Here is a 21,333-nt window from a genome sequence, read left to right as displayed (position 1 = left end):
TTGTTTAAATATTTGATTCTATGACAATATTTAAATTTCCCACAGTCTTTGAAAGTAGCGTGATGTCAATGTGCAGGCGGTTCTGAAATTCTGCTAAGCTAGCGCTACAAGTCTGAACTAGTCATCTGTGTGGAAGTAAAGACTTTAGGTGACAGATGGGAGCTGAATCATATAGGATTTAAATCTGTTTCCATGGTAACGGCTTTCCTCAACAGGTGTCTGTATCTCTAGAAGTCATCAACAAAACACTTGTCCTTTCCAGCAGCGTTTATACACTATGGTAAAACCAGCTGACCAAATGTGCTGGAGCACCGCTTGGGTTGCTAGGTGACGGGCAGAACTCTGCTGGGGTTGCTAGGTAACGCCACATAGCCTGTTGATTCTAACTTATCAGGAGGTTTTCAAAACGGCTCACTTTCCAGACACCAAAAAAACATTAGCTTATTGCCAGAAAACGGCTGGATGTTTTGTTTTTTGTTCTTAGGCGCTTGAGGTGTTTTTAGAAGAAATGTACAACTCAAAGAGAAATTAAAAAAAATAAAAAAAGTCAATTTTGAATAATACAATCCTCTTTAAAATCAGTCACTAAACCATTGGATGCAAGTTTGTACAAAGATCCATTAAGTAGAATTAAGACTAAAAGAAAAGTCGCTGCGTTTTATACACTGCAAGCATAAAATAAACCAGCTCAGAAAGATTCCGCCTCTTCCTCAAACCACTGCCAGCTCCATCTTTTCCCATCTCTCTGCAAGTTTGCTGGGCTTAGGGTCCCCCAGGCACGTCCTACTCTAAAAATACCAGCCAAGGAGAGGAGGGCTGCCCTGGTTGCTTTGCTGGAGGAATCCCAAGAGAGGCTCCAAAAACAGTCCAGGTCTCACATACACACAGACCAATTTAGCTCGGCCTCTGCAACAGCAGAAGAAGAAGACGACGACGACATGGATAGTTTATAACGCTACTCCTCAACGTCCGACAAGAATCATTTCATTTTCATCCGTGATACCCAAATAAAAAAAAAAAAAGGAACTCTAAATGATGTAATTGTTTCATTTTCAATTTACTGTTTGAATTAGATTACGGCAGCTAAATTATTTAATTAGAGTTGGTTCATAGTCGGGTTACACAATGCCAGAAGGGACGTTTATTTGCAAAGATCCTCTAAATCCTCCACAACATTTGACTCACACACAGTGAGGATGCGCCAATGCACCATAGAAGAAGATTATTACTACTTATTCTCTGGAAGAACATGCAGATTACATTTCTCCCACTCATTAATCCATTAAGAGCAACTTTAAAGACCCAAACTTCTGCTTTTTAGCCCTACTTCCTTACATGCAAGATAGTGTGGCAGAATGGCATTTTAAAAAATTCTACGTCATACCAATGCAATTTAGGCCTTCATCCATTTAAATTTACAGTGAAAGGTTGATCTGATTAGGAAAATAAAACCCTGTGTCTGATAAATTATCAGAATAAGTTGAATTAAAGCTGGATTTCTCAAACAGGGTGAAATATGGGGGTCCTTTATGAGATTATGCTCTATGTCTCCGTCAGCTAGATAATTCTCAATATAAGGTTCAGCTGAGTCACAAACCTTCGTTTATGGTATTAGGATTCAACTCTTTGTTGCTTTCTGAAAGCCAAACAGACCCAGACTGATGGCGTTTAAAACCCAAAGCCACAGAAACACTTATGAACACTTGGGAAAAGGAAAGCTTCATAGCTTCAAGAGGAGCAGCTAAATTCAGTTGTCAGACAACAAAATATTTAAAAAACCAAAACACTTTTTCAACATTAGTCATGAAAAACCCACAGAAAGTAATAAATCCTTTAGATTAACAAGGAAGTCTAGTTGCTATTCAGTTGGAACAACAAGTGTGACTAAATTAGCGCTGGAAAAACTTTCATCTCCTTTTAATTTTTTATTTAGCAACATTTTGGGTAACCAGATAATCAAACTGCAACAGACAAAACAAGATGTTTTACAGTTAGGGCTGAAACGATTAGTCGTGATTAATTGATTATTGAAATAATTGTCAATTAATTTAGGAATCAATTAACCGTTAACAGGAGTACAAAGACTCAAAAAAAGAGCCCATTTGATTAAACAACAACATATTCAGAGCCGTAATTAAGCCAAAACTGTACATTTTGTATGCAAGATTTACAATTTTTTTTATTTTTAAACAAAAGGTGAAAACAACCATGATTACAAAGAGACCTGTCATAAGGTTTGATAAATTGTCCCAGTAATTATTGTGATTGCTATAATATTGTAGTTTCCAAACAGTTTAAGTAAAATATTCACTATAGCATAGTAAAGCAAGTTTCCTCTCTTCAAGACCAATAAACTGTAAATAATGAAATTTTAAATATCCAAAATAAAAACAAAAGCTGAAATTAAAACCACACACAACCCAAAATATACATAAAATGAACTATGACAAAATTGCCCTTCAAAAAATAATTGAAATCATCACCTTCATTTTGATTTGTCGGCCGATTAACTGATTAATTGCTTATTCAATCAATCAAATCTTATTTGTATAGCACATTTCAGCAACACGGCAGTTCAAAGTGCAAAAATAACCAAGTTCATTAAAAAAAAAAAAAAAAGTGAATACTTTGAAGACTGTAAACTCAGTGTACTGACACGTCCTAATTAGCCAATAACTCCAAAGCGAATGTTCCCTGAGCCTCTAAATGGGGACATTCATGGGAAAGACGGCTGACTGGACAAACGTCCAGAAGAAAACATTGAGTGGAAGGAAAACGTTTGGCAGGAAAAGATGCAAGAAACTGCAGCAACCACCCATCGTCTTCTACAAGCATTTTGTTTGTCTAACTGTCAAAAATAAAACAACAAAGTCTAACTTATATGAAGCACAAGCCATGTCTTTACAGAATATTTGGTCAATTGAGTTTTTCAGGCAAACTTTAGAGTGTTTGACTATATTAGGTTTAAAGCTAAACCCAATTCTGAGTGGTTGAAAGGTCAAAAAAGCAACAATTTGGTACTGGACAAATTATATTTTCACAAATGGGGCAACAGTATCACCTGTGTTTTACATAACATCTCCTCAGTTTGACAAATGTTTATTTCTAGACTGCATTAAAAGACATCACTGGTGACAAAAACAAAAATGATCCTTTTTTTAAAGAATCTTCCTTTGTATAAAAAAAACAAACAAAAACAATTCCAGGTATAAATAGCCTAACAATAATGATTTTTTTTTAAAACAATTTGATCTAACTTGGTCTAAATGCCACAAAATGTCTGCCTTATAGTTTTTTCCCCTAGTAAAGAACAAATCAATCGACCAGTGATGAAAACCAGACATCTAATTATTGATCGGAAAACTGGATTGAAGTCATTAAAATAAACTCGCACAAATAAGTTTGGGGTGTTACAAAGCTTCAAAAGTCAAACAGAACTGCCAGATCTCTCTTGCAACTTTTTGAAAAGACCCCATAAAAACCAGCAGGGAGCGTGAGACACAGTATACTTTAAGTTCATTTAAAAATAAAATGAAAGGCTTCACATATCCCAAACTGACTTATAAACACCTGCACTTCTTGACGAAGCCAAGATCCTAAAGTTTTTCCAACAAGATGGTGCATTTCTTCTATAAATTTGAGGTGCAGTACGTAATCTCTTCTGCCATCATTTGTTGTCATGATGACAACAAATGAAACCACATCTTAAATAAGCTAACCAATCTGATAAAAAGGTTGGCTCTGAAACCAAAGAAGGGTTCTTCAAAATAATAATAATCATGTAAATTACGGACAACTGAAACCGCTTTACAACAACGTCTCTTCAGTCAGAGGCTTCTTCATACTTGCTGTAATACAGACTGCTATAGGAATTCCTTCCTGCCAACAACAACTCTTTGAAGAACATTGACTAACATTATTTATAACAATATTTAATTTCCCTCTGGGATTTAATAAACGGTAGTTTATTTGAATTTTAAGCAGTAGCTGATTCAAGAAACCACATAAAGTATTAAAAAACAGAATAAGAGTTTCACAAATCCCCCAAAAATATTTTTATGAATACTTGTTCGGACCAAAATGACCCAGTTAAGGTTTGATCAGTGTAGACATTTTACATCGTGAGATGAAATCTATTAAAATATGTCCCTAAAACAGTGAAATATGCCTTTACTCTAGTGCTAACTTAAGCGTATAGTAATGCTAGCAGGCTAAGCTAACTATGGCTAGCTGACACATCACTGAACCTTATCACAGTCAGGAAAGCAATCACTGGCAACCCAATTGGTGGATGGTTTTAGAACCCATTGAGTGGTAACATCTCCGTTAAACACATTTACAATGAGCTGTTATAAGCTCCTAAAGGTTTAGGAGAAACGGTCTAATATTAGCCCAGCGCCACTAAAACCGTATAATGTTGCAGTCAGCCAAGTTTGTCATTCAACTGTCAGCCTCTTTATCCAGCTGAACAGGGAGATATTTCTCCGTTTATTGTCTTAGTCTAAATGCCATGTGTTGCTAATAAAGTTTATGTTGATCCTCGTCACCTCCTGTTGGATAATTTTAATGCCAACATTGGGTGATACCTGCATAGTAACAGAAACTGAATGTACACCAGCAAACGTACAACGCAATGTCTTCATTTTAACTCCGTTTTTTAAACTCTAACATCCGATACATAGTAGTTCCTTCAAATCGTTATTAGTTTGTTGATGGTTTATTTCCAGCGATGTGGTGATCAGTGGAGGCCCGTTTAAGTGCACGCTACGCCGGATAGCCACGTCACTAGAGACCGAGGCTGTGGAGGCCCGTCGTTTTTTCCTTAGCTAACTTAAAATGGCGGTGAATGCTTGCTAGCCTACTAGGCAGCGTAAAACAAATCATTCCATGTTCTAATAAAAAAAACAACAACGCACACACAAGACACTTTCCATGTCAAGACATATTGACTATCCTACCTTTAAATCTGAGGTCGGAGGGAGGGTCGAGGAGTAGGACCTGGTCCAACTTGGACATTTTAGCTGAGGGGGGATGCACTTAGTTGTCGGTATCGTGGAGTGACAAGTGGAAATCCTGGATGCCCTGCCACGGAGTGAGTCAAGCGCTGGCGGAGTTTTAGCGGCGGAGCGGAGCAGCATGTGGGTAGAAATACTTGAAGGCGCTGGAAGCTCAGCCCTGCGCGGCGTCCTCGTGGCTCGGCAACTGATGAGATTACGCTACATTAAACTCGTTATACACTAAAATACTTAGAACATCTGATAAAATATCTCAAATATCCCGATGTGACTCTCATAAGATTAAATGCGCCTAACTTGGCCTGTTTGTGGTTTGCATTGCTTGTGAGGAAAGGAAAGTCCTGGCATCGATTTTGGAAAAATAAGTTGCAAAGCATGCAATAGTAATTAGTATCCATTGGTGTAGGCGTTATTTTTTTATTTTCTATTTTGTTTTAAGTCATGACCTCTGACAACAAAATCAGATTTTATTGGAACACATTACCATTGCATCTCATTCTCGTATCATTTAATAAATGCTTGAAATATATTAAATTACACTGTTTAATATATTAAAACAGTGACTGTTTACTTGTAAAGTAAACAGTCTTATTGAATAACTAAAAATATGAAAACTTAATTTATTTCAGTAGTTACATACAGGCTTTGGTTTTTGAGCATTTATGTCTTAACTATATTGATTTTCTAATTACAACAAATAAAAACATAAAACATTAAATTAAATTGATTTAATTAACCAATTTTCTTGAACAAGCAAATCAAGAATATTATGGAAAAGCCTGACTATCCTCTTCATGAGACTATTTTACAAGTAAAAAGTGCTATTAAATACATCAAATTATGAAAAAATGAATTAGTTTCAGTAACTCAATTCCACAAAATAAATTACATAGATGACATACACAAATACTATCTATTTCTATTAACTATTTCTAATTACAGCTAATAATGACATGGCATTAAATTGATTTAATCAGTCAAATGTTTTGATTTATTAAATCAAAAATGTAATAAATCAAATTAAATGTTGATTTAATAAATCAAATTTTAAAAATTAGAACAAAATTTAAATAAACATTTATTCTAATTAATTATTTATTCTAATTTTTTATTCTAAAAAAATTTAATAAAATTATGACTTTTAAATTAAAATCTACTTTAAAAAATGTAACACTGAGTGATTATCTTTTCCAACTGGTCTGGTTTCCCTCTGTTGTCATAGTAACCAGGACTCGTACTCTAAAATACACCTTGTTGCACCAATATCTGCTTTTAATTTCTGCATTAAAACTTGGCTAAACACAGCAAATGTTTTCAAATGAGGTCTGACCTACATCCTGTTTTTATTTCTGAGAAAAGATGAAAATATTTTTACTTAATTTTTCAACCAATCCCAAATTAATAAGCAAAAATGTCTGCCTTTCATTAAAAAAATATGCAGAAAGCATTCATACAAAAGAATTTGTTTAGCTAAAATAGTTCATGCTTAGTTTATTTTTGGCAAGGTAAAAAAAAGAAATCACATTTTTGGCAATTTTAGGTTTTTAAAATTACATTTTGTTTTTGAGTAATTCTGGGTTTTGAACTGCCTTGTTGACACATATTCAGCCGTTTACTGCGCATGATTGAGATCAAATTTTCTAAGTGACTTCATTACATGTCGATTTATAAGCAAAGACAAACTAAACATCGTTATCAACATGTATAGGTGATGATAGCACTTTGATGTAAAGCACTTTGAAATGCCTTGCTGCTGAAATGTGCTATACAAATAAAATTTGATTGATTGAAATTTGATTGATAGAAGTCTAATTTTCCCTACTGTGGTGCATCATGAATAGAAAATGGGACAGGATCACTTACCATGTACAGGTGTCCTCATGTCACTCATCCTGACATTAGGGAAATGGGACTTCTGCCAATGCACAATATAGCCAATATAGTCCCTATAAAACTCAATTAAATGCTGATAAATGTGTCTAATGAGCTGCAGTGGGATGAAGCTACATTAAATAAAGGTTCATGAATCAATCAGTCTCCGTCTATCCTGACAGATCTCTATCACATTTAAAAGAATCAGATTTATATACATTTATCAGTCATTTAGGATTTAATTTATGATAAGACAACCTTGTTTTATTTAAACGGAGTGGCACTTAAGAGGTAGAGTGCGCCGTTATAAAAGCCTTTAGCCAGTAATGCAGCTTTCTTCTATCAAAATTCAGACTCATCTCAGATAAGCTACACAAAAAAAATATTTGTTTCAAATAATTTTCTGAAAAGTAATTCCTCCCCAAAAGGCATTTTAGCCCATTCCTCTCAACATCCATCCATCCATCCATTTTCTTCCGCTTATCCGGGGTCGGGTCGCCAGGGAGGCGTCCAGGAGGCATCCTGACCAGATGCCCGAGCCTCARCTRGSTCCTCTYKACRTGGAGGAGCAGCGGCTCTACTCTGAGTCCCTCCCGGATGACCGAGCTTCTCACCCTATCTCTAAGGGAGAGCCCAGCCACCCTGCGGAGGAAACCCATTTCGGCCGCTTGTATCCGTGAACTCGTTCTTTCGGTCATGACCCAAAGCTCATGACCATAGATGAGGGTGGGAACGTAGATCGACCCGTAAATCGAGAGCTTCGCTTTTTGACTCAGCTCTCTCTTCACCACGACGGACCGGTACAGCGCTCTCTGCGTGTCCTCTCAACATAACTGTCTTAATTCAAACACAAGTTATAGTTTTCAAACATGACCGGCTCGTTTTTGACTAGATCGGTAGATGGATTGATATCTTAAGGTGAAACTTTGTTAGATTTGAAAAATTTTAGCCCGCAATTCCACTTGATTCTCATCTCTCTTCACTCCTCTGTTTGGGCTTTCTCCCATTGACTTGGATTTCTCCAGTAGAATTTCAAACAGGCCAATCAGTGAACAGAACAAGTTGTGAACGATGATGTAGATTTAGAATCGTAGTCTGCAGTTTTAGCAATAGCAGCAGAAGAATTGAATAAAGTTGTACAATCTGTTAGCTAAATATTGACTAAACATTAGCAGCCATCTTGTTCAGGTTGACATTTCTGACTTTGCAGTGGAAGATGGTAGTGTACAGAGCAGGCAATTTTAAGTAAGCTACATTGAGTTGAATTGGCACATTATGTATGTCACTGGGAAATGTTAGCATGACGGCGTATTAGGAGAGAAAAGATGGGGGAACAAAAGCTGTAAATTTACACCAAAACAATTCTCTGAAATTTTCTTTGAAAAAAAATTTCATACCAAAGAAAATTTCTGAGTATGAAAAGCTGAAAATATGTGAGGAAAATGTCACATTTTGAGATCAATCTCAGAGAGTTTCCAAAGTCAAACTTTTTGACTTTGGAAACTCAAAAAATTTAAATTTTGAAATTCAAAGATTTTCATGTTTTTCCCCCATGTTCATGTGAACAATTTGTATAAATTCTATCTGCAATCCAGTGGGGATAAATTGGATTGCGATCGAGGTCTTTAACAACACAGGTATGCTTGGTGAAGTTGTAGTGAATGGAAAAACAGCAGAACATCTAATTGCGTACGTACAGGCCGTCCAGCTCAGTCAATTTTGTCCAACACCACAGCAGCAATTTCTTACGTAATCTGCCACATAATTCTAATCTACTTTACCGATGCACGATCCTAAACAAATGTCAGGGGATAGACGTTCAAATTACCTCCTTAAGGTTTGAAGTTCAAACTCGAGTTACGTCAAGACGTCTGAACTAAATTGCAAATGCAAAAAAACGTTGAAAACTAAACAAAGAAAGTGTATGAATAATACTTTATTGCAATGTTTTAATACACAAAATTAGACCTGTTGTACTGGGAAAACAGGGATGCATGACTTATACATACTGGATGAGATTAACTATAAAGAGTGCGCACTTTCAAAGTGCAGTTAGACTGTACTAACAATCATTGTCTTAGTGGTAGTCACTTATCTAGATAAAAAAAAAAAAAAAACAAAGGCACTTTTGTGACATTTCATCTAATACTGAAGGTCATAATCAAACTAAACATAGAAAAAAAAACAGTTTTAACATTCAAATCTCAATCTTTCATTTTAAAGTCACAACTTGCAGTGCAGGGAAAGGCTGTAGTCACAACTCTGACGTTTTACTTTAAATGATATTCACTGCGTAACTCTGTTTTTAGGTTCCTAGAAAAGTTGGATTCAACATTCAGATAAACACACGTAGGAATCCATGAGTGTTGATCTGAATCAAATATACAAAAAAGATATTAATATTGCATCAAATGGTAGTAAAAAATAATCCAGTTCATTCATTGACACAGTGGTGAACAGTAAAAATGAAATTTTTAGGTGTTTTATCAAATGCTGTGATTTTTAAAAAGTGGTGAAAACCAAAACAGTAATGTTTACCCCTTCACCCCCCCCAAAAAAACAACATTGTGTTTTCCTGCAAATCAAAAAAATCTCGCTCAAAATATCATTTAAACAACAACTAGATGTTTTCTAGTAAATGACCTGCAGTTTTTTTTAAGTATAATTAACACAAATGGTAAAAACAAAGCTGTCAGCTATTTACAGTCGATCTCTGTAGTGAACACATAAATGTTTCAACATGTACCAAACATCTTCTCCAAACTCATGATGAAGTTCATTCTGCAGAATCATAGTAAAACCTTTATAGAGGAATGTAAAGGTATGTGAGCGACTCAAAGAAATGCTCAGCTGAAGTTTGTACAAAACAAAAACAAAACAAAAAATATCTATGAATACATGAAGAAGAATACAGCTGGTCTAAGAGCCACAGTAAAATGCATGAACAACAAAATCCAGCATGTAAACAGCAAATGAGTCTGGATAATCTGGGATTATAACATGAGATTTAATTTTGTCAAACTACCACTAGAGGGAGACAAACCAAAAGACTTCTTGTGATCAGAGGAAATCAAATTCAGTTACATAAATTGGTGTTTTGACCTAATTAACGCTGTTTTGTACTTTTTGGTGACCTTGGTTTACCTTCTGTGTTGTCCCCCAGCAGGCAGGACGTCATGTGCGTTTGGATTTTGTTTAGGGCCCCGTGTTTGGCACCCAAATGATCTCCTCTGACTAGCAGCACCTCCTGGTGGTGGGATTGGGCGGCCGGGTGAGTTTAAAGGAATCGTTGCTCTCCACTTCAGCGTTTTGCAGGGGTGGGATCTGTTTACCTAACGAGGCACAAACAACAGTTACTGACACATGAAGGGGTTTCATCAAGAAGCTTTCACTGCAGAGCCAAAGGTTTCTGGCACAAGTTCAGCTCCTTCCATGGTGCTTGGAGAGGGACAGAGATCTGGTGATGGGAAGACTCCAGCAGCAGCACTTGAATTACTGAGGAACCAACTTTATCAACAGACTACTTTAAACATTTAACTGCTGGACGTCGAACATAAAAAGTAAGAAAACGGCAATTTCCACGCAATATATATATCAAAAAATTGTTTAGTGACATTCTGGGTTGTAATTTGAGAGCAGGAGGAATAAAAAAAAAAAGAAAAAAAAAGTGTTTTTGAATATCAGTGTGGGATAGATCTATGGAATAGATTAAATGATAAGCTCAAACAGTGCAAATATCAATTAGCTGATTGGAAAACACGTTGCATAGTGTGGGCGTCTCAAAGGCCAAAAAATGCTATTGTTGAAATTAATAATTTGTAAATAATTGTACATTCATTGATGAGAATTGTTTAAGTGTGGGAATACTTTCAGAAGCAGCTGAAAGTGCACAGGATTTGCAAAAAAACATCTAATATTTGAACAAACTGGCACCATGCATGATGAATATTATACAAATAATTACAGTTAATACCAAACACCTTCATTTATCATAACTATTACTAGCAGTAATAAGAAGTAAGTAACTTAACTGGATTCTTGTCTGTTTTTTCTTCTTTTTTTTCCTATTTCTATGTTTTTAGGTTACTAGAAATGCCAGCATTGTAACCAAAAGTCTGCTTATGCTCTGCTGACCTCCATTTAATAATGGAGAGTTGCTAATAAATAAATAATACACTACATCTACAAAAAATGTACTACTAATAATAATAGTGATAACAAATAATATTGATGCTGATAAACGTATTTCTGCAGTTTTCTTCAGTCTTAACGAGTTACTTTAAGCCTGTCAAAACTTTCAGCTCATTTTAAGCAAATAATAAAAAAAAACAGGAATAATATTGATAATCATATTTTTACACCCACAACATTCATGATTTTCATATCAGCAAATGCCTTGGTTTGACACCCCACCCAGAACCTCAGAAATTGTATTATTAAATTAAATAATTTGGCAAATATAGCCACAAAATGACAACATTTGGAGAGGAACTATTTCAGGTTTTGTAAAAATGTGTTTACTCTAATCTGAGATAAATCTGTCTTTTATTCATCCATGCTGCAAATTATGTGGGCGAGGCCAGAAAACAATGAATAAACTGGGATGTGGAATGTAAATGGGGATTGTCTCCAGGCACTGGTTTCATCATCATCAGTTTGTTGTTTACATGGACAGGCCAGTATAAGAACCGTCAAAAGACAGGAAAAGAACTAAAAGAGAAATACATTTTATTTCACTGTAACTTTGTCAATAAATCTCATGAAATGTTGCTTTGAAGAACGTAAAAGCAAAGGAGCTGCAGATAGAATCAGCAGGCGGAAGAAAACGTCATGAAAACCTACTGATTTTCTGAAAGAGCTCCTCAACGTTCACCGCATTTCTGGCGCTGGTCTCAATAAAAATAGCTGCAATTGATTCAGCAAACTCTTTTGCTTCCTTCATAGGAACTTCCCTGTGAAACAGAAGAACAGCGAGAAAGTGGAAAAAGATGGAAAATAGTACAGTTGTTGTAAGCAATTCTCCTTTCTTCTATTTATAACTGGACAAATGCTGAAAAAACTGCATGGAGTAAGAAAAATTACAGCAATTAGGACGCTCGTTTCTTTTTCCAGTGGTAAAAATGCGTGAGATGAAAAGTTAATTAATTATTACATTGATTGAACCAGGAATCCTCCCCTACTAAAACCAAAATGAAGAATATTGGGGCATTAACCTCGAGTTAATTTGGATTATAAAACCAAGCAAGTCCACACCTAATGGATAAAAAAACTAAACAAACACACAAACTGAAGATTTGCAGTCACCTAGACAAAGTCTGGATATAAACCTAACTGAGACACATTAAACAGGCCATTCACACTTGAAAAACCTTATTGTGTCTGAATAACAGGGGAACGAATTCCTCAACAGCGAAGTAAAACCCTCAGCTGTTGCCACCAATAATGGCTCAACCAGCTATTAGGTTTAGAGAGCAATTACTTTTCCACACAGGGCCAGGTTGCCCTTTTTTCTCCTTTAATAAATAAAAACGGTTTATTGTACTTTGTACTCAGGTTTTCTTAGATACTGAAATTCTGGTGTAGATCCAAAAGAAAACTAAAAACATCCTATTTCATGGCACGAGAGAGGAAATAACCTCACCTGATGTCTCCTAAATCACTCTTGTTTCCTGCTATGGCTACAACAATGTCCTCCGGGCCGTGCTCCTTCAGCTCCTTCACCCACTTCTTCAGTGTCTGGAAAGAGTCCTGGAAAGCAGGAATGCACTGTGGTCAGCTCTGGAACACGCCCAGCGTTTATTACCTTGTGTCACACTCAGAGGTTTGCTGTTTTCACACTAGTTTCCAAGGGCCAACGAGGAAAGTATGACATTTGTAGGTCATGGAGGCACAGCATCCCAGAGCAATGGAAAAGTAATACAGTTTTATAAGCGGATCTTATTGTCAGAACCATTTTTTTCCATTTAAATCCATTCAAAACAGATATTTGCTTTTTGTTTTTATATATTAAGGGTTGAGGATCAGTTTGTTGCACTCACCAGTTTAGTTATGTCGTAAACAATGACAGCAGCAGCTGATCCCCTGTAGTACATAGGAGCTAATGAATGGAACTGGAAAAGAACAAGTTTTTAGTAGTTAGAATAGGCAAACAAATACTGATCTTCCACATTTAAAATTAACTAAAAATTAGGCAAATTTTAGAAAAAGGTTGAAATGTAGTTGAAGGAAAACCAGTTGAAAATCTAAATGATAAAATAAAACATTCCTGTTCAGAGTGACACTCCCCAGCTCCTCCTTGGGGATCATGAGGGCGTTTCCAGGCCAGGAGGGATGAGCCGCCCCGTCACTGACTTCTGGGTCTGCTCCAGGCCCGGAGAACCTCCAGTAGGATTACTGATGAGTGAAGCTTTAAATCTAACGAATGTGCACCGTGTGGTGGATGTTTTGCTTTTTGAAAAAGGTGATTTTGAGGCTTTTTCCCCACCAAGGTGCAGATAGAGTTGGTGGGCATTGTGTTTGAAGAATGTGTGAATATAAATGAGTGTTTAATGTCCCGTTTACATGTAATGAAATGTGCAACATCAGTAAAACTGTCCTCACTGTCGTCAGCATAAACTTGCATCATACTTTCCGTTTGGTAAAATAAGCATGACAAAAAGGGATCTCCTCAGTCTCCTTCTCTACAGCTAAAAACCCCCAAAACAATTCAACAATTTGTCTTTTTTATGCTCCTTTTATTCAGCAACATATCTGCTGACAATTATACAAAACAAAAGTCTTGTTCCGTTTTAGATCACAGACAGTCCTGTGTAATGCAACAACCCCAGTGACATGACGTCTCCAGATATTGTGTTTACACACATCCAGGAAATATATGAACTAGTTTTTCCATGCAGTAAGCAAGTTTGGCAAGTCCTAGGAAACTCCACCCACTCATACCCAGCCACACATGCACTGCCACCCCGCTTCAATCAAATAAATCACAGCGATGTCACTCAGTCACTCGCATTCTCTCAGTTGGCTTTATTACGTAGCATAAAACCATAAATATGGCAGATATAATAACATAAGTGTGGAGGCCTCTGTTTTGGCAGAGGCCAAAAATATTGGTTTGTGGTTATTGTTTATCATTGTAGGTTCTGATCAACTGTGGCAGTCAGCCCGACTGGCAGCACCTGGCCAGTAATCCCAGGGTCTTAAAGCTGACTGAAGTTTGCAATAAAGTGGAACAAGTTTCAGCTGGCATTCTGAGACAACTAAACACATGTCATGACGTTAATGTAATTAATTTATTTTAGTAAATAAATTGTAAATTATTGTCCTTCAATGTACGTCTCAATGAGTTGCTTTGTTACAGCCAATGAGTCAAGTCATGACAAATTGGGGGCTTGTCCGGGATCAAAACCCAGAACCTCCTCGGTCATGACAGCGGTCCATTTCTACGGCTCAAGAATGATATAAATGAACAAGTTTTCACATCTTTAGGTCAATCACCAAAAAATATGCATATTTTTTGCCACAGTGCAAAATAAAACTGTGCTATATCAAATGCCCAAATGTTCAGACATAATTCAGATTAGGATTTCTGAAATGTTGTAATCAACGGATTTAAAAAAAAAAAAAAGAAAAATTGCCTGTAATTCTCCAGAACCTCCAGATGTCAAAGGAAAATATAAAGGTGGATGCAGTCAGAATAAAATACATCACTCACAAGGGATCACTCCTCTCTATTTTTATAAGCTTTTGTCCCAAAAAATAAGAAAACCAATCTCCTGACTAAAGAACTCCACACCAAACAGATGCAAAAATGGCTGGCTATGATGAAACAGGAGGTAGAAGAACACCGTCCTTATTTTCAGTGTGGTGAAAATAAGGCTTGCCAAGTTTCGACATAACAACACGCTTACGGAAAGCTGTTTTGTATTGTACATCCAGCATCAGCAGACACTAAAACACAAAGACTATTTTGTCCATTTGTCAAAGAAAGTTTACAATTTTGGATTATTTCTTTGGCCATGATTTAGTTGAAACTACAAGACATTTAATAAAAATACTTTTACAAGTAGACAAATCCTGTTTCCACTTCAGTACAGACTCGCTAACAAGAGTTGTTTATTCTTCTCTCCCTTTTACTTTCAGTTTAAAATAAGTGAAAAGAAACTTAATATTGTCTTTTCGTCAAAAGACAAAGTGTCTCCTAACCTTTGAACACAATTAATCACCCTAAAAATAACACAAAGTGATGATTTGGCTGTCTTGTCCAAAGATGTAATGGAAAACAACCTCATGCATGAGTCATGGAGTCCAGAGTCTAAACTTAAAGAATTACTGACTAGCTGCTCACCCGTTCTTGTCCAGCTGTGTCCCAAATCAGAAATTTATGTAGTTCGTTCCCACATGGTACAGTCTTGGTCAGGAAAGATGCCCTGTGGACAAGAAGGTGAATTTCTCAACAACGGTTCTCCAGTCATTCTTATCTGTTCAAATCAGCAACAAGAATTTATAATGAGGTTTGATGGTGAATCCAGGTGACCTTAGAGGCAATAAAACACAGATTGAAATTAATTCCTCTGTTATTTGTAATTTTACAAACAAATTTAGCTAAGAAAAACAAATTATTTAAAACTTTTACACTTTTTGTTGCGTTAAAAACATATTTGAATGTGTTTCAAATATGAAACACATTCAAATATGTGTTTATAATTTATTTTTTTAAATCAACAGTGCAGTGTTGTGTTCAAGACCACCTAACCCGAGACCAAGACAAGACCAAGAGCAGAGTGTATCGAGACCGAGACAAGACCAAGACTTTTAGGGTCCGAGACCAAGTCGAGACCGAGTCAAGACCAAGACCAGCGTCCCGCGCTACATGACACAATAAAATGTAAAATATCATCAAAATTACTTCTCAAATTGATCTGAAAGATCCACGTTCCCATAAGAACACATATATATTAAATACGGAATAAATTTAACCAATATTAAATTTAACAAACTCTTTGTTCTGCATTGCTTCCATCTCTGTGCAAAGCAGAACAAAGAGTTTTGTCTGCGGTGGTCTTGTGCCATCCCTAAAAAGATAACGCCCTGGGTGTTTACCCATGTTGCTCATGTCAGAAACCACCACTGTCTGCACCATTAAACATAGCAATTGAGGCAAAGCCCTGACGCTCAACTATGAACACTGACCAAGGAGCAACAAGCAAGAAGTAGATACTTGTATGCCAGTAGTTCCCAAACTTTTTGTCCTGCGCCCCCCCAGTAGTTTCAAAACTACAAATAGCTGTGTGGTTGAACGATGTGTTTTTGGGGGGTAGGGGGTCGTCATATTTGGTTTCATCAAACCAAAGTTTTTCCTGCAGGGCTTTGGGATTCTCTTTTCTTTTTTTCCATTTCTCTTGAAACCTTGATCTCCTTACTCCTTAATAATGCTGGCTAAATTGATCAAGAACCTATTAATGTTTTTAAACAAAGATACAATATAAATGCAGTTTTTTAGCAGTTTTTTATGTTTTCATAGAATATTTGCGTTAATTTCCACAACAGAGTAGAACTGAAAGTACAAATGTTTTTAGATCAATGTTTCTTTATTATTAGGTTGGAAACTTTGTGCTTCTTTCACGTCATTTCCCTTACATCAGTGGTTCCCAAACATTTTCTAGCTAGTCATCTTTTAGCTAACTTTACCTGCATCAAGAGGCTTTACTAAACAGTCTGTTAGTTTGGGGGAAAAACTGTGAAAAGTTCTTTGCGTTTTGCTGGTTTGCTTCCATGATTCTAACACACCTGTGCAGCAGTAGCAGGTCTCCTTCGCTGCCGCACAGGTGTAAACCCAGCGCCGTAGCGCTCATGTTGCGTTTAAAGGCGGCACAGAAAAACAGATTACCACATGTTAACGGATTAAACAGTTTTAACTGCTGATAAAAGTGACAGAGGACACAGATATGGTTAGTGTGGAAACCCCTACTGTATCAAATTGACAGAGAAATAACAGAGACTTGGCCGTTCTAAAGTGAAAACCCAGCGCATACAGGGTTCATGTTTTTTTTATTTATTATTTGTTTCTCTTTTTCATCCAAACGGCTTCACGTTTTTGCATCCACTGAAAACAAAGATATTAACAAATAAACTGGACAGTATGCTGCATGTTCAGTGATATTTTCACAGTTGCGGTCTCGACCGGTCTTGAAATAAAATGCTGAGTCCTCAGCGCCCGAGACCGAGACAAGACCGAGACCAAATGCGGTCAAGTCCGAGACGAGACCGAGACCATCAAAAAATGGTCTCGAGACCGGTCTCGAGTGCTACAACACTGCAACAGCGCACTCAATACTCAAAATGTGAAAGCATGTTTTCAGGCATTTTAATACCAGTCTTAAGTGTATGTCTACAAGCCTTCTTCACCCTAGCACCATTTTTCTCTGTAGGTCAGCCAGACTAGAAATCCATTTTAGGTCAATCAGATAAAGGTCAGGCTTCTGTGCGGGTTATTCCAGAACATCTAGTTATTCTCTTGTTGGGAGAGATTTCTGGGAACTCCAGTGCTGCCAAAATATGCCAGAGTATAATTTCTACAAATATACTCTGCCACAATACAAACCTTGAGGTCTCGCTGATTAAAACTAAATTTCTGCTTTGATTCAAGTGTCAACTGGGAAATAAGCTTCTCAGTGATGATAAGTGTAAATCTGATGCACCTAAGCTCAGCTCTGAGCGACACAGCAAAGGGGGTGAATAATGTCAAAAACGTGACTACTTTGTGATGTACATGCTATTTTGTAGGGATGCCTGGATATGACAATTTGTGCCAAGATTAATTTCCAATAGTAATACTGTTAAAATTCTTAATAACTGATATGTACCAATACCACATACTACATTTGGTATTGTTGTAGGTTTACTACCCTTTCGACAATGAAAACCACTTCCAGGTTTCAATAAAACACCCCCACAATCTTCTGTTGCATCACTGTCACCTGACCAAATAAATCACACATGACCAACACTTTCCAAACACAAATGGAAATGAACACTGGTTGTGTATACCGGCCCAGTTTTACTTGTCCAAAACCAATCTGTTTAAAAATTACTTAATTTGGCCAATACCAGTGTTAATGCAGATATGTACTTTATTGTATAGATTGTTTTTAAAGGATATATTTTCTCAGATTGGTTTTAGAATAAGTTTTTAATCTATGGCTATGTTCATACCGCAGCCCAAATTAATCAATTCAGATATTTTGTCAAATCGGATTTTTTTTTGGTGTGGAAGTTCACACCTCCAAATAAATGCGACCTGTATGTGTTCTTCAGTGTGAACTGCAAACAATCTGAAAGTGCCCCGCATGCGCAGTAAAGGGCGCAATAACATCAGCGTTCTCAGTGTTTTGCCAACCGCCATAAAGAAGTAGTACTCAGTGTTAGCGGAAGCAAACATGGATGCTAACGGTTGAGCATAGCTTACAATTATGAAGTTGTTAACAACTTAATCCTCATTATAGTCCACCATGGTTGTTTTTCTTCCCGCTTGCCAATATCAGAATAGTGACAATTGTCGAGTATCAATAACGTTTAGGTCAGATGAATGCGACCTGGCCGTTAGGTCACATTTGAATCGGATATCCAAGTGGCCTGGGTCGCATTGGAAAGGAATCCGACCTGGGTTGTTCAGACTGTCATTAAAATATCAGATACAGAACGCAGCCAAACAAATGTGGAACAATTAACAATTAGAAAGTGAATATTTTCTAGTGTCACTAAAAAAATAAATGGCAGATAAATGAGATAAATTTAATCTCATTTTACAAATGAGATAAAATGTTATTTCATCTCATTTTATGAGAGATAAAATGACAGACACCCTTTTAGTTTTTACATAATGTGACAGACACCCTTTTAGTTTTTACATAATGTGACAGACACCCTTTTAGTTTTTACATAATGTGTCCCTCTTCTTATCCAGATTTCCTTCATCAAACCCATATAGAGAGTTAACATGGAGCCACTATAAACCCTGCAGATAATCTCACAGAATTGGGCTAATTTYCAGCCCATGTTTTACAAAGTACCTCATATGTAAATAGTCAGTCTGCAAAACTGCTCAGCTTACAGTAGGATTGTCACATACCATACCAATTTTATTTATAAAGCACTTTAAAACAACCACAGCTGATACAAAGGGGTGTRCATTAAAACACAACAATAAAAAAAATAAAAACTCTTACAGTTTAATAACAAACAAACATACAATTTAAAACTACAAGCCAATATCAAAATCAGAAATCGGTCCGATATCAGCCAAAAAAACAAGTATCRGAATATATCGGCCTGCATTTAAAAACTCCAATATAAGCATGTTGATAGAAGTCCCAGCATTTTTGAATTAGCCTCGATTTGAGCATCAATCTGCTAAACGTCGCCACAAAACAAGACTGATAGACTTGTTTGCAGCAGTGGCAAAGCCTCATGTGATTCATATACTCACCCTATGGTGGGGCTTATGTTGTGATCAAAATGATCTTGAACAAATCTRCAAACAATGCTGGATTTACCCACTCCTGTGTCCTGGAAGCAGAGAGGGTCACATGTCAGTCACAGCAAACAGAAGCAYACAAAATAGGGTCACTTTGAACCAAACTGATTGAGCAACTGGATAGTCAGGAGCTCAGCTGATCWGTCCTTTAGTATCAATACTGACCTTAGGTTTACAGCAAAAAATKTTGTCATTTGTTTTTGTTTACACAAGTAAGCAGAAATTATATGCTGTGCTGTGAAAAATGTTTGTGCTTCGTGATCTGAAACATTTCAGTTTTAAATGTACAATTTCATTTAATTAAGAATAGTTGGTCCATTTAGGTCCCATTTAGATGTGGACTTTGACTCCAAAACTTGTATTTTGCTCGTTAGTTTTGAGCCATTCAGAAGTGGATTTGTTGGTGTGTTTTTAAACTAAAGGCCTAAGAAGGACATGTGACTGTGGAATAATGTCTCTGCTGCCCAGACACTGAGCTGTTAGCCTGACAGTCATGAAACGATCACACTCCTGCAGCCTTCAGACAGAGGTTTCTGAAGATTCACCGCAAGACTGACTTCTACTGGAGATCCTTAACTGCCCACAGCATCACCACCCACAATCAGGCTTGTTGCAATAAGCAGTAAATCAATTAATCGCATATTAAATACAAGCTCAATAATTTCCATTTGCGTAATTTAACATTTCTCTCTTTTCTCTCCGTMTTTGTATCAAAGACTGGATGACAAAAGTCTTCAATCTGGTGATTTGGTCTAAACTATCCCTTTTTTGAAGGACAATTTTGTTTACAGAGACTTCATAATTTGTTTTACTGGTCGTTTATGTTGTTTTGTTCATTTACTTCGGACTTTTAAAATGTCTTCCAATGTTAAATATGCTTTAAAATCAAAAGTTTATTGATATTTGAGAATGTTCYTGCATTCCTTTTACTTTAAAATTATTCCAACATATCATTGTACCAATAGATACAAGAAAGATACAACTGTGACATCAAACTATTTTTATGAGCAATATCAGTTCAAATTGCAGGAAGTTTGTGAAAAGTTAAAGAGGATTAAATGGCTCTCTCAAATGAAATAGTGGAGCCAAGAGTACAATTATAGCACTCTAATGACAGGTTTTCGCGAACAAAGTGAACAGTTTTGATTAGCATGTCAGTAGCCTGTAGCTTTGTACACAGAACTTTCCAACCTTTTTAAAGTCTAAAACTTTCCACTTTCGCCTTAATTTCAATGATAAAGTCAAATTTGTTTTATATAATTGTTAATCTTTGATATTTTGTTTAAAGATAGGTTAAGGCTTGCCCCCCCCTCTTTATTATTTCAGTTTTTGCAGACGCAGCAGGAAACCTAACGGCTTACGTGTAGCCGCTGGTCAGTGGATGACGTCACGGGCGACAAACTGTCAAAACCGTTAAAAAGCCGTTAAGAGAAAACCGAGTAAAACCCCGGTTATTTTTTGTTTAGATAGTGCAATAAAACAAGCCARAACWGGACTGCGGTGCAAGTTGAGTGGATAAAACTGTTGGATTTTTTTTTTCTTTTTACATCAACAAGTTTTTTTTAGGTTAAACAAAGAAAAGAGCCAAAGTCTCAGCTGGAGGAATGTAGAGCCGAAGCCTTTGCGTTGCTTTTTAACGTCAAAATGTCTACCGTTATTTCCAGTCAATGATGGAATTTTCCCCCCTAAGAAGAGAAAAACATCTGCCACTTACCCCTAAAAGGCAAACTTTGAGCTCCCTTATAGCCATGGCGGGTTCTTCAAAGTGTYTAAATCATCATTTGTCGGTGTTCTATCGTTGTTTTTGTCTCGTCATGTTTGTCACAGCTATTTTTTCTCCCCTTTTCTTGGATAAAAGAGAAACCCAGCCCCTGACACAGACAGCCTGACCATCAACCCCAAAAGCTGGCAGTC

General features: G+C 36.6%; 2 protein-coding genes and 1 long non-coding RNA gene across 4 annotated transcripts in view; 1 reads left to right on the top strand and 2 right to left on the bottom strand.

Moving 5' to 3' along the window:
* Window positions 1–10,111, bottom strand: part of vapal (VAMP (vesicle-associated membrane protein)-associated protein A, like) — a 21,310-nt gene extending 11,199 nt beyond the window's left edge. Inside the window, exon 1 of one of the 2 annotated variants that reach the window (XM_008434330.2) lies at window positions 10,032–10,111. In XM_008434330.2, the coding sequence (XP_008432552.1) occupies window positions 10,032–10,065 (34 nt within the window). In that variant the 5' untranslated portion in view covers window positions 10,066–10,111. Of the gene's footprint in view, window positions 1–4,958; window positions 5,208–10,031 lie in introns of those variants that run through there. The other variant, XM_008434329.2, reaches the window with a different exon arrangement.
* On the bottom strand, window positions 8,806–21,333 carry rab31 (RAB31, member RAS oncogene family). Its single transcript, XM_008434332.2, has 7 exons — window positions 21,134–21,333; window positions 19,372–19,451; window positions 15,232–15,313; window positions 12,926–12,997; window positions 12,529–12,635; window positions 11,730–11,839; window positions 8,806–10,219 (listed from the first exon to the last, which is right to left on the bottom strand). The coding sequence occupies exons 1-7, from the start codon at window positions 21,167–21,169 to the stop codon at window positions 10,122–10,124; spliced, it is 585 nt and encodes a 194-aa protein (XP_008432554.1). The 5' UTR covers window positions 21,170–21,333; the 3' UTR covers window positions 8,806–10,121.
* LOC103479732 (uncharacterized) lies at window positions 11,832–14,214 on the top strand. Its single transcript, XR_535971.1, has 2 exons — window positions 11,832–11,896; window positions 14,024–14,214. It is a non-coding gene; the product is annotated as an uncharacterized LOC103479732 (long non-coding RNA).

Source organism: Poecilia reticulata, linkage group LG17 (assembly GCF_000633615.1).
Source record: "Poecilia reticulata strain Guanapo linkage group LG17, Guppy_female_1.0+MT, whole genome shotgun sequence".
Taxonomy (NCBI): domain Eukaryota; kingdom Metazoa; phylum Chordata; class Actinopteri; order Cyprinodontiformes; family Poeciliidae; genus Poecilia; species Poecilia reticulata.
Note: the sequence above shows the minus strand (reverse complement) of the source record. Positions and strands in the feature narration are given on the sequence as shown.